General features: G+C 49.4%; 5 protein-coding genes across 5 annotated transcripts; 1 reads left to right on the top strand and 4 right to left on the bottom strand.

Moving 5' to 3' along the window:
• Nucleotides 1-42: 42 nt before the first annotated feature.
• On the top strand, nucleotides 43-1,425 carry PGRI_007010 (Spo7-like protein; the record flags this gene model as incomplete). The annotated part of the gene is made up of 1 exon (XM_040788414.1): nucleotides 43-1,425. One exon carries the CDS (start codon nucleotides 43-45, stop codon nucleotides 1,423-1,425), a length of 1,383 nt encoding a protein of 460 aa, XP_040652186.1.
• A 509-nt stretch (nucleotides 1,426-1,934) lies between these two features.
• Nucleotides 1,935-2,436, bottom strand: PGRI_007000 (uncharacterized protein; the record flags this gene model as incomplete). The annotated part of the gene is made up of 2 exons (XM_040788413.1): nucleotides 1,935-2,351; nucleotides 2,407-2,436. The coding sequence occupies 2 exons, from the start codon at nucleotides 2,434-2,436 to the stop codon at nucleotides 1,935-1,937; spliced, it is 447 nt and encodes a 148-aa protein (XP_040652185.1).
• Nucleotides 2,437-2,522: 86 nt separating this feature from the next.
• Nucleotides 2,523-3,746, bottom strand: PGRI_006990 (uncharacterized protein; the record flags this gene model as incomplete). The annotated part of the gene is made up of 1 exon (XM_040788412.1): nucleotides 2,523-3,746. The coding sequence occupies one exon, from the start codon at nucleotides 3,744-3,746 to the stop codon at nucleotides 2,523-2,525; it is 1,224 nt and encodes a 407-aa protein (XP_040652184.1).
• A 549-nt stretch (nucleotides 3,747-4,295) lies between these two features.
• PGRI_006980 (MCM DNA helicase complex subunit MCM3) lies at nucleotides 4,296-7,851 on the bottom strand (the record flags this gene model as incomplete). The annotated part of the gene is made up of 8 exons (XM_040788411.1): nucleotides 4,296-6,374; nucleotides 6,433-6,696; nucleotides 6,756-6,861; nucleotides 6,915-6,961; nucleotides 7,017-7,068; nucleotides 7,125-7,143; nucleotides 7,199-7,349; nucleotides 7,708-7,851. The coding sequence occupies 8 exons, from the start codon at nucleotides 7,849-7,851 to the stop codon at nucleotides 4,296-4,298; spliced, it is 2,862 nt and encodes a 953-aa protein (XP_040652183.1).
• A 761-nt stretch (nucleotides 7,852-8,612) lies between these two features.
• PGRI_006970 (putative translation regulator (Cya5)) lies at nucleotides 8,613-12,602 on the bottom strand (the record flags this gene model as incomplete). The annotated part of the gene is made up of 1 exon (XM_040788410.1): nucleotides 8,613-12,602. One exon carries the CDS (start codon nucleotides 12,600-12,602, stop codon nucleotides 8,613-8,615), a length of 3,990 nt encoding a protein of 1,329 aa, XP_040652182.1.
• Between the last annotated feature and the right edge of the window lie 107 nt (nucleotides 12,603-12,709).

Below are 12,709 nucleotides of genomic sequence, written 5' to 3'. Positions count from 1 at the left end.
GAGTTTTTCTTCTATATTCTCACCTTGAGATTCTCCTATACCATGGCCTCACCTTTAGATCAGGTGGTCAAGGGTGCCCCAACACCGGGTGCTCGCGCCCCAACCCCAGAGCCATTGAACTCACGATCATCTCAAGCTCCCTCAGATTCCTCTCCACTACGTCCCTCGACCCCAGATCCGCTAGCAAATTTGCCCTCCTCCCCGCCTCAGATCTACCTAAACCTCTTAATACTCGAAACCTCACTGCGAGCCCAGTATCTGGCACTACGCGAGCGTCGCCGCCAGAACACATTCTTCCTACTTCTACTAGCCGCTTGGCTTGCCCATTTTGCATATGCCCTTTTTCTTCGTCCGCGTGAAGATGGCCGTGGTGTCGGTGGCTCTGTCTACTGGGTGGTGGAGATGGCGGAGAAAGTCGCCTTGCTCGGCGGGGTGGTAACCGCGCTGCTCGTCTGGGGTACAGGGCAATGGGAACGAGGAATCAGATGGCCTCGGCGCTGGCTCGCTGTTTCCAATCGCGGCCTGCGAGTGATGAACACCAAGATAATCATCATCCGCGGTCCCTTCTGGCAGGAGCTACTGTCTTATGTCTCATTCCTATTCCCGTTCTCCGTACCATTCTTACCCTCCCCTAATGGAAACTACCATTTCGTGGAGCAGAGTCCCGCCGATAAGCGTGCTGGTGGTAGTCGGCAGCACTATCAACAGTACTACAACGGCAGCGACAGCGAATCCGGCTTGGTAGAGGAAGACCTCAGCCCAGGAGGCGACTACATCCGTCTCCTCTTACTGCCCAAATCTTTCTCCCCCGAATTCCGTGAAAACTGGGACGACTACCGCACAGACTTCTGGGAAAAGGAAAACGAGCGACGTGCCCAGCTCCGCCTCAAACTGCGCGAGCGCGAGCACCACCTCGCCCAAACAGAAGGAGGATGGCTCGGCCGGCTGGGACTAGGCTGGCGCGCCTCGCAACGTCGCCGACTCGTCGCAGGGACTCTGCATCGCCCACTTGAGCCGGAATTCAAACACCGCCTAGGCCACGGACACCACCCCTCCATCACGAAAATCAACCATGAGCAGCGCGGCTCTTCTTCCCGCCGAAGCACCCGCTCCGAGTCCCATTCCCGTACCTCATCACGCAGCACTACGCCCGTCGACAACAGCCTCGACGACCGTCCGCCGTCTCGCTCTTCCACTTCCAGCCGACCCCGTCGCGGAAGTACCGCCTCCGGGCAGGACGCGAGCCCGCAGCAGCGGAAACGGAAAGGTTCGACGCTGAGGCGTGGTCTGTCCCCTCTCACGCAGGCGCAGATCAGAGAGGGTGTACGGACGCCGTCCTTCTCGTCTGACGACTTTACAATGCCTATGGGTATGATTGAGAAAGATAAAGAGGAGGCTATACCGAACTCTGTTCATGAATTGTAATAATCCACCGCAAGCACGACATGTCAATTCATGCTTATGCTGTTCATGTCTCTATACCCTGTTTTTTCTTCTCTCGTGTTTACTAGACACTTGTTGCTCAGAACGCTGTCCTTGGAAACTTGCATGGGCTGTGTATGCATATCCCTTAGAGCGCAGTGTCGTTAGTTCTATAGATAAGCCTGAGTTGTCGTACTTGATTTCCTCTGCCACTAGCTTTCCCCGTCCTTTCTAGTGCTCAGTCTTTGCCGCTTTTTGCTCACTAAGTGCACACCCCTAAGCGCCCTACCTAACTAGGCAGGTAATATGGGTATTTTAAGCATACTGATATCAGGTGCCAGATCAGGTGCTCAGGCTACCTACGTACCTACACACACCGGATTTAACTCAAGCAAGAGATATACCGAGTATTTCCAAACAGCTTGGACATGACATACTCTAGTAAATGATATTTAGGTATATAAATGTAAAAATAAGCAATTCACATTCCTTGAAAACAGACGAAACACAAATCACGGAACTGTTGCGGGTGCTGGCGCAGGGGCGATTCTAATGTCAACTGCGCCAGTGATATCTTTGATATCGTCGAACACGTCATTTATCCGACAGAACAAGGTCGTTCCCTGCCGCTCGTCGCCTCCGGTCAATATGCCAAAGACCTTGCCATCCACTCTTGTTATCCAAGCACCAGAGTCTCCACGTACTGCGAATGGAAAGGAACTCTCAGCATTCGAGGTCTTGCAAACCCAAGTGATGACCGGATAGTATCTAGCTCCATCCTTGCTTTCGATCCTATCAAGCGTGACAGACCCCAAGCCGTGATACACAGAAGTTGTCTCACCAGTAGAACGCCCGGACTTGTAAAGTGTCGTTCCCGCGCGGGCATCCTGACTACCATGATGATATACACGCTCGGTCGATGTGTATCCCTGACATGAAATCATGGATTAGCTTGAGAAAAGATACAGATAAAAGCCAACTTACATTGTTACCAGAGATGCAATCTCCTTGCATTTGGTGTTTGATTCTATTGCTCGACATTTCAATCAGAGCCCAGTCAACGGCTACTCGACGCTGGTCCTTATTGAGTCGGGTGCGATTCATGCCACTTCCGGCAAAGACATGGCCGAGGTAGTATGCTCCATTGTTAAGCATTTTTGTACATGCGTCCCGTTCCTTTTCAATCGTCGAATCCATTTCAGCGTGGCCTCATACCCATGTCTGGCAGAATCTGATAGCCATCCATCTTTCCCCTTGTCAATCTCAGCCTTCGAGGTATAGAAATAATCGTCCTTCAAATCTTCAATGGACTGATTTAGTGATGCAATCGTGGTCCTCAGATCTTGGGGTGCTGGATGGTCGATTCGGTGATCTCCGTGATGCACCTCTGGTGAGTAGACGCAGTGGAAGCAGGTAACTGCATATGTATTCCAATCCGTCTGATCTTTGAACCTGAGTTGCACGAAACCACCCAATGTGGAACAGGCTGCTGAGCTTTGATGAATCCCAATGCTCACGCCGGGGTACACTGATCCAGTGGTAGCTTCAAATGGAACGGCGCGAACATAGGGTTGGGTCGCATCCTTCATGAACAAAACATCAACCCCTGCTTCGCCAAATTCTGCAAGAATATCGTGAACATCTCGTGCATCGGCATCGAATGATTTTTCGCTCGTTTTAGAGACACGGATGATTACTGTCACTGGATTGGAACTCCAATTGGTGCTTGTTCCATGCCGGAAACAGTCCAAGCCAACCCACTCATCTTTGTTGGGATAACGGGTCATGATCTGATGCACAATATTCTCCCACTTAGGGACGATAGAGTGGCTCGACTCAACAGGCAAACAATAGATTCCATTGAACATATCCGTTTCAATAAGCTCAACCGAGATTCTATCATAATGGTGGCGTTGTAGCAGTTGGTGGACATCCTTTGCAGCTCGCAGCCACAATTCTGGCTGCGGTTGGTTTGGTATTCTGACAAGCACGGTTGTGACTTGTTGAGGTTCAGGGTCGACCTTGGAGTGTCTTCCCACAAGCCGAATGCCCTGATACTGCAGCTGAAGATCACACAGGACTTGTGCTGCGTATCCTTCGATCTGATGCGTAGTGGCAGCGCCATAATGAAGAACAGGGTCAACCGTATGAGCCGGTAGTGAGCAAAGATAAGGGCCACCAGCGCGGAGTGCCGACTTGAGGAATCCCATTTCATCAACAACGGAGCCATTAAACGGAGAGGAGGTGGATGATGTTGAGTAGAAGCCCACTGAATGGGCACATACTTGTCCAAAGGAAGATGTGCAAGCTGATGAAGACGACATGGTGAAAGTGTGTTGATGACAGATGATGGAGAAGTGAAGGAGAAGGATTAAGGAAGAAGCATAAGGTTTTATATCAAAGGCTCCGATCCGAATTCAGTAATAAAGTATAACTATTGAGCCTCATTTGTATGGCTACAAATACGAAGTTAATAGACTAGTTGGCTTATGCCGCCTTGTGTCTTTTCAGTGGTCTTTTCGGTGGTCCCTTTAGATATCAGGGATGGTCAGTTTTATAGATGACAAAAAATGGCGTATAATACTGGTCCAAGTGTAACCTGATATTGTTACAGAGCTAAGCATAGGATTATCATTCAGGTCTTGATTAAGTCAAGGATCGAGTATTTATTCATATTTCTCGTATTGAGTCCACTAATATTTCCTCACAAACCCACTCCATACGCCAAACACAAAAAAAAACATGCGATGATATCAATCCCAATGCAATGACAAGAAAGCATGTTCGTAAAACTGGAGACAAATCCAGCATTCTCCCCGCTAGTTATTTTCCACATAGAGAAAATATAGACAGTGCCAGATAACCCAGATAAATTAGACCCGGTATACATCTTCCTCGTCCTCGAGGTACATCAGCAAATTGTCATCGGTCATACCGCGCAAGGCCTGGATAGCCTCGGGACGAGAGAAGACGTGCGAGGCACCAAGTGTAGGCGATTCCCGGATGGCAGTATTAACAGCGTTGATCAGCTCATCAATCTTGCATGTATCGCTATTTTTGAACACAGTCTTGCCCATGAGCGGGCCCAGAATCTGCCGGAAGACTACCATGCGGGCAGGAGTGATCGGGATGTCTTGGGAAGTGGACTGTGAGTCTGTCTGAGATTCGATGAGCTGCGAGGCTGGCTGCGAGGATGCCATTGACATCTGAGACTCGGTTTGTGTTTGGGTGCGGCCTGTCTGGCTTGAACGCAAGCGTTGAGCGCGAGGGCTGGCTGTGTATAGGCTGTCTGGGTCTTCGTCCTCATCTGGGACTGGAACACTAGACTGTGTTGCGGTACCACGAGTGCGTGCTGTGCCATTGCGTCTACCTGGTGTAGCGGTTGATGTACCGCGGGCGGTGGTGTCATCATCGGAGTTATCGTCGAGTTCGGCATCGCTGTCGTCATCGGAGGAATCGTCGAAGGTGGTCACCTTACGTCTCTTCCGGCGCTCGTCCTCGACCACTTCCTTGAACATGGCGAAGCGCAGGATGATCTCAGCCTGTTTGGCATCCTTCTCGTCTACCCGGTTAGACAGGCGGGCCTTGGCATGCGCAGTCGACAAACGGATTAGCGTCTCCAGGGTACGAGGGGTGATGGGCGATGTGCGACGTTTGTTGCCGGTGATTTCGTCGTTTCGCAGAGCAGAGTATGTGGCAATGACGTGGTCGGCGGCACCCTTGGTCAAGACGGGCATGATTCGCTTCTTAGCATATTGGATGTACTTCTTGATGAAGGGAATGCTAATAATTTCCACATGCTTGGCACGGCGACGCCCAGTATTAGCGGCATCAACCATACCACCGTGGAGCATGACATTGAACTTCTCGAAAACTTCACTTGGCGCGTTGGTATCTTGACGGTCTTCGCCTCCCACGCCCAATGTTTGGTTGAGCTGTTCCCGAACAGGCGCACCCTCCTCGGTGCCAGGCTGGCGGTAACGGTGCATGCGTAGCACGTGCTCTGAGATTATTCGGTCATGGGCGTCCTCAATATCATCGGTCACGACAAATAGTAAATCGAAACGAGAAAGCAAGGAGTCAGGGAGAGCGATGTTCTTATGTGGGTCCTTGTGAGGATCATATTGGCCATAAATCGGGTTGGCTGCAGCAAGGACACTGCAGCGAGCGTTCAAGCTCGTGTGAATACCGGCTTTGGCAATTGTAACTGTCTGCTGTTCCATAACTTCGTGAATGGCGACACGATCGACATCACTCATCTTGTCGAATTCATCAATACACACCACACCACGGTCACCGAGAACCATAGCACCAGCCTCCAGTCGACGCTCGCCGGTTTCTTTATCAGATGTAACGGCAGCAGTCAAACCGACACCAGACGAGCCTCGACCGGTAGTAGCGATTGCCAGTGGCGCGGTATTCAACACGAAACGGAGAAGCTGGGACTTCGCAGTCGAGGGATCACCGACCATAAGGATATTGATATCACCACGAAGATGGGTTCCGTTATCCAGGTTCTTCTCCATTCCACCAAGAAGCATCAGAAGGATGGCTTTCTTGATGTAGTCATGCCCGTGGATGCTAGGAGCCAGAGACTTAGACAATAATTCAAACACGTTTCTCTTCTTCGAAATCTGATTGATGTTTCGAATATCGGTATCCGTAAGCACGGCCTCCGCAATACCTCCACCGCTCTTCGAAGACAGCTGAATAATATTGTTCGCCATGACGACGGTGCGGAACGTTGACGAGCCACTGCCTCCGTTACCGAGGGTACGGTAGATACCCACCAGCTGGATTCTGTCGCCAGGCTTGGCGGTGTCGACGAGGTCGTCGTCCAGAAGGACATCGACACTTCGGGGCAACTGTCCTGCTGGGGCACGTTCGGGCATTTCTTGGATAGAGATCGATTGGTGGTCGAGATATGTTGAGTAACCATACTCGGTGATAAGCTAGAAATTATATCATTAGTCTCGACGAATTGAGTGAGAGTATTCAAGTGAGACTCACCGGGTTCTTTTCGTCATCCTCTTGAGGGTAAACGTTCAAACTGGTTGAACCGCTGGCACCCATGGTCTGATCACGATATTTTCTGGCAACAAACCGATCCTTCCTCTCGACATAGTGAACACTCTGAACGATCTTGGGGCGTACCAGAGAGCATTTTGTCACAATGCCCTCGAGCGAGACCATGTGGTTTAATTGTTGTGAGCCCAATGTGCGGGGGTTGCAAGAGAATTCTCCGAATGCGCCAACATAAGCGCAGTAGTAGTTCTATCAAAATCGTTAGACATTCGATGTCTGCTAAGAATCAACGAAGACGAAATACACACCGCTTCATCCGAGGTTTCTTTAAGCGGTCGACCGGGTAGGGTTTTGACGACTGCCTTCAAGGCTGCGTCGAAGGCTTGTGAATAATCAAACGGCGAAGAGAGTAGCCTACAACCATTAGTCGGTGAACCCAATTCCACTGTTATAGCGATGTAATTTACCCATCCGCAAGCTCCCGGTTGTGTGCTCTGATTTCATCAATGCTGACCTGTCCAAAATTATCAGCACCACCTCCTGGCAGGGAATTTCGTGGATCCACGTACTGTCAATCGTCGCCCACCCTTGTTCAGCATAACCACAATATCCGCTCGATAACTGTTCCAGTCCATTAGATATATATTGAAACATATTGATCTTCGAGGTCGTCGAACCTGCGTGCCCGTGCATCATCTGAAAAAAAGCATGTTAGCTCAAGGGACCATAACATATATCTCAATGAACTTACTTGGGTCAAGAAATTCAGTTGCAGCGCGTATGCGATCTTGCGCGGCTTCATCCCGTAGTTGTAAACCATCCATGATGTGTGATGCAATATAGTGTTGTTGAAAGGAGGGAGTCGAGGGGGGGTCCAGTGCCGATTGGGATTTCCCGATTTGCTAAAGTGGAACGCGTGAAGTTGCACGCGAGGAAAGCGCGTCCCACGGGTACCACGTGCCGTGCTGAGTCAGCGAACAATTTTTTTCTGGGCTATATAAGCCGCCATTCCCTCGATCCTTTTCTTCTTCTTCAAGCGACTCTACGTGCGTTCTCCTCCCCCCAAACAGTTGGAAACCTCTTGGGTTTTCACACTGGACTTTGGCATTTTGAACTTTTCCACTGACTTTTTTTCTCCAACAGTTCAAAGAATCACTTTAGAGTAGACGTCCCCTTTCTAAACTCTTTAAAAGAGCCACAGAATCTCCACCCTTGCTGATGACTACATGTCCTCGATGCCCTAAAGTGAAACCTTTTTACTCCCGCCTCGACTGTCACGCGTGCTGTTCGCAGTGTCTGCGTTTCGGTCCAGGGAGTGGTGATGATCTTGACCTGGTCTCGGCGTCTGACTTCGGTCGGTCGGTCCTGGTGGGTGTCGAGGAGGTCTGAAAGGTCCTCTTCCATTCTGGTTGATGGTATGGGGAGCTGTGTGTGAGCTGTCCGTTTATACAATATTTTATCCACAATGAAAATTTTCAAAGTTCACTTTATAATGTCCATTCAGCCAGTAAAGTCTTCTCATGTTCAATGCTCCATATCCGTAGTACTTGGAGCTGTCCAACTATCTCCAACAATAACTAGCTGTCTGTGCGGCCTTGTGCCTTTTCGGTGGTCTTAGATACATATTCTCTTCGATGTCTCGTCAGTTTGATAGATGGGCGGCAGAAAATGGCGGAAAAGGCTTAATGTGTAGAAAGTGACTACTTCTCCATCTATAACCTTCCATGGATGTGATCAATGTCCACGGGTACTTCTACCAATCTGCGTAAATTTCTAATTGCCATATGCTTACAGATGTTCGGCCCAGTACATCATTCCTTCTCCCCTTTGCCAGTTGAAGATACCATAGCAGACCAAATATATGTATACTAGCCATATATTCCAAAAGACAAGAGTCACTAGCGGCCTCTGTTCTTGATATTGTACTTGTTACACTGAAGGTAAACACTATGATGGCTTTCCCCCTTATCGGTTCATATTCTGAAATATGGAAGGGGAAAAAGCCAAAGCCGGATATATTAGCGCTTTATGAACAATATATATATAATCCGTGGTCAGTCAATGGGAAGGTGGAAAAACTGATATATTGTACAAATCAAATTATGAAAACCAGGATATATAAAACAAGCTAATATTACACAATCACTATACATGGAGCACGCTGCTCAAGAGTCGTTGTTCTGTTCTTCCCTGGGTGTCCAGGGTCCCTTGTATCTTTTTCGCTCGGATTTTCGCTCCTGCACTGTCCGCCCGGGTTTCACATGGAGTCCAGCGACGGGTTTGAAGAGAGAGTGGATTGGGGTATCCAACTTGTACTTGCGATTATCCTTGTCGAACAGCTGCCGCTCGGGAGTCTGCCTCTTGATGTTGGTATCCTGTAACTTGCGCAAACGTCGTTTGTAGGCGTCGGCGCGCACGGTATCCTTGTCTTTGAGCGCCTTAGCGATAAGCTCCTTGTAGTGCTCGGCTTTCTCCTTCCACTGCCTTGTAACATTGTAATGATCGTGAAACGAGGTTTCCAGGTCAATTCGGTCCTCGCGAGGAAGGATCTCTGACAAAGAACCGAACTCTCCCAGTTGTTCACTGGAGAGCAATCCAGTAAGACTGGACTCGTTGCCGGAAGGTTCGGGGTATTGATCTTTTTTCAATTCGAAAGGCTCCTGACTCGCGTCATCAAAGGTGCGCTCTTGTGCTCTGTGGGGGCCAAGGACAGGGCCAAGAGCACCTGAGTGTGTGGAAAACAGGTGGGTTGGGCGTGGGAGAATATCACTTTTTGCCTCTTTGCCGCGAAGGATTGTACCCTGATGTTTGTCACGCACGTAGGGCATCGTGGCAAGAGCATCAACCGTCTGTGGCGCAATTTCGTAGAGATTCGCCAGGTGCTCATTCCCCTCCGTGATACTTGTTTGCCGAAGCCGTTGCAGTGTGCTGGCTAGTTGCACCATGGTGGGGTAATGAGGATGCATATAGTCGGGCTCAATTTTGCGCCAATGTTTTCGGGCCAATTTTCCCATCATCCTGCGGGGTTTGGTAATGCCGGAACGACCTTCGAGATGGAGGATGGTCACGGGGGCATTGAGCGGTCTCACGCCGTATCCCTTAAGAAACCACGACCAACCAGGGAAATGAGCAATGAACTTCTCCTCAAACAGTCGAAATGCCTGCACATTGTCGGGATAATTATCAGATATCGCAAGCATCCTAACGTAAGTTGACCAGTTGAAACCAGTCAATGCAAAGCCCATTTCCTGGATGTCGGCCACAACTTGATGTATTCTCTCGAACATGCCTCGGCGAGCCAACGACTGTATGTAAAGCGAAAGTGGAAAGTCCAGGATGAAGCGTTGGGCATGAAGTATTTTGGGCTTCTCTGCTTGAGTGGTGGGTAATGAGAGCACTGATGGGAGAGGAGACTCGGCTGGCGCTGGCAGCGTTGACATCGGCGACCGTTCAGAGAAGAATTTTTCAAGGTCAGAGGTGCCAGCTTTCTTGCTTACACTTGCCATAATACTATTCCAGCACTCTTCCACTTTCTCATACTTGTGGGTTTTTAGATAGGCGTTCATGATGGCTTTGATGAAGTCAACCGGTAAGGATTCTAAATCATCACCGTCCGGTGACCCTGCAGTTCGTCTGACTTGCATATAATGAGAGAAAGTTTGGAGTGCCTTTTCGGCGGCACCTTGGATGCCGTATGCCTCGACCAACCGTTGATAGTGCGTGGCTGTGAAAGACTCAACAGCAAATCCCTCTAGCGGACTAGATAATCGAGTGTTGGATAATCGAGTTTTGACAGGCGATGGATTGGCATTGAAATTTGCGATTGATTCAGAAAGGGTCTTTTCTGCATTTTCCAAGACGATATCTTCAACGGGAGTGTGAAGATCTCCTGCGTTTTCCGCGTCTCTCGCAATCTGCATTCTCAGGTTCAACAGGCTCCCTTCCATTCCGACTTGACCGAAGCGTGCTTGCATTTCGCGGGAGATAACGTGCACCATGTCGCGATTCCGTTGCTTCACATATCCAAGCAAGAGAATAGAATAATGATACTGGGTAGGTTCAAAACCAGCATCGTGCATCTTCCTGAGAGTAGCCCGCGCACGATCAACTTGCATGGCATAAACATAAGCAAGCATAATAGCCGCATAAGTCATGTCATCCGGTTTCAATCCTAGCTGTCCCATGCGGTCAAGGATGCGCCGGAAGGAAAACTTGGATACCCTGAATGCATACCGCATTAGAAGAAAATTCCACATTCGCAAGGGAGACCCTCCCACCGCTAAATCCCAGCTGCTTTCGACAAGCTCTTCAGCGTAGCCCAATTGTCCATTTTTGCAATACGCCTGAACAGCCGTATCAAGCATTGGCCTTGTGATTTGTACCCCACTCGCCTGTGCCTCTTTGAGCAATTGACGGATAGCTTCGACGTCGCCTCGCTGGGCGAAAATCCCCATCAGTGTGCCAAATGTGTACGAGTCAGGAGGTACACGGTGTTCTCGCATTTCCGAGAAGGTAGACATAGCACCTGATAAATCACCGGCGGTAGTATACGCCAGGAGCAGTATATTCCAGCAAATTGTGTTTAGCGGAAGACCAAACTCTGTCGGAATTCGACCGAATTGCCGCCGTGTCTCGCACACATCACCTAGCCGCGCGTGAACGGCAAGAAGGGGAGTCACCGATCTTGAGCTCTTCGGGCGGCCATGATCTGCTAGGAACCTATCAAATAGGCGTTGGACAGTTTGCACATCCCCGATCTTGGAGAAGGCCCCCATTGCATCATCATATGAGCGAATGCTTGGCTTTTTATCTTCATCAAAGTGCGCCTCTTCGTCCAAGAAGTATGGTATGCTGTCGGTCATCCCAAATTCCAACAAACGTTGGATGATAGCTCGAATCATCTTCGCCTCTACCCTTGCATCCGGCAAATCCAAACGCAATTGGCGATAAACAAGAATGCACTTGACAAATTCTGACCTCGGCTTTGAAGATAGAAAGGTCCTCATCACGGCGAAATAGTGTTTATTTCCCAAAAAACCCAAGGAATGGTACGTGTGCAATAGTGAAAGCACAGTTGGTATCGGTGTGAGTTTGACGATGTCATGAGACTTGAAAAATCGCCCAACAAGACGGCGAGTAAAGTCTATGATTGCAACCTTGTTTGCAGCAGTAATATTGTTGATATCGGTCGGCAGATGCGCCTTTAAAGCGAGGAGATGCCTGGAAAGGGAATGCTCGGGAAAGTGAAATCGATCAAATCGATCTAGCAAAGAGTCCAATGTCGGTCGCTCGTTTTCAGGGATCTCCAGTAGGGACCTCCAGAGTAAAGCAATTTTGGTCCACTGTCTGTTTTCCACCATGTGCACCAGGCCTAGCGAGATGATATCCTGGGCAAATGGCGTGTAAATAGCTTGTTGACAAATTGAGTCCAAATGAAATGGTTTTTGAGCGGGCAACGAAAGCAGCTGAGATCTTAAAATGTTCTTGAAGTCTATCTCGGTGCGATCTTCAGGTGCAATTTCGTTGAAGAGTGCCCATGCACGTTTTCGTTCCTTTTCTTTCGACGATTTACTCATATAAGCACAGAGTGCAGGCTTGAGTTTCGGCGGGTACCCGGCTGCGACGTACAGCACCCAAGCTTTATCAAATTCGCTGCCATTCTTCCGAAGGAAAGCCTGGAGGGATGCGTCCGCTTTCCCGTCGTTATGGGGATATTCCGAGTCCTGAGGCTCTAGGGCCAGATTGGATGCATCTTCGTGGCTGAGTGAAGCCGCTGATGTAGCCTGGCGAAGACTTGAAATGGAAACATAAGATCTTGAAAAGCCTAGGTGTGACCTCCTCTGAAATCCCGTCTTATTCTGGGAGCGAGACAGACGCGAAGCTCCCAGTTGAGCCTGCCGAGGGTATAAAAATTCGAACAATGGCCCTATCTCGTCGCTTGACTCTCTGCTTTCGTGTTGGGTGCTAAGAACGGGGGACGGTCGTTGGCCTGACGCCTGCAAAAGCGCGATAAACCACTGAGGAGCATCCGCTCTAGCGCCATTGTGCTTCCAGAAATGATCAGATAAACAGCGTCGGTTTTGGATCACACCATTGGAATCTCGAAGGAAACGTCGTCCCGCGTTCTCGAGAGATCCCGTTGTACGTTCAAGCATCACCCCCAAATCGCAACTTCAAGCCGTGAGATGCCGTTATTATTTCTTGATCTGTATTGTCTTCGGTTCAAAAGATCTGTTTAGGCAATGTTCATGTCAGAAAACTG

Source organism: Penicillium griseofulvum, assembly GCF_001561935.1.
Source record: "Penicillium griseofulvum strain PG3 chromosome Unknown contig_79, whole genome shotgun sequence".
In the NCBI taxonomy this organism is placed as follows: Eukaryota; Fungi; Ascomycota; class Eurotiomycetes; order Eurotiales; family Aspergillaceae; genus Penicillium; species Penicillium griseofulvum.
This window is presented reverse-complemented; position numbering and strand designations above follow the sequence as displayed.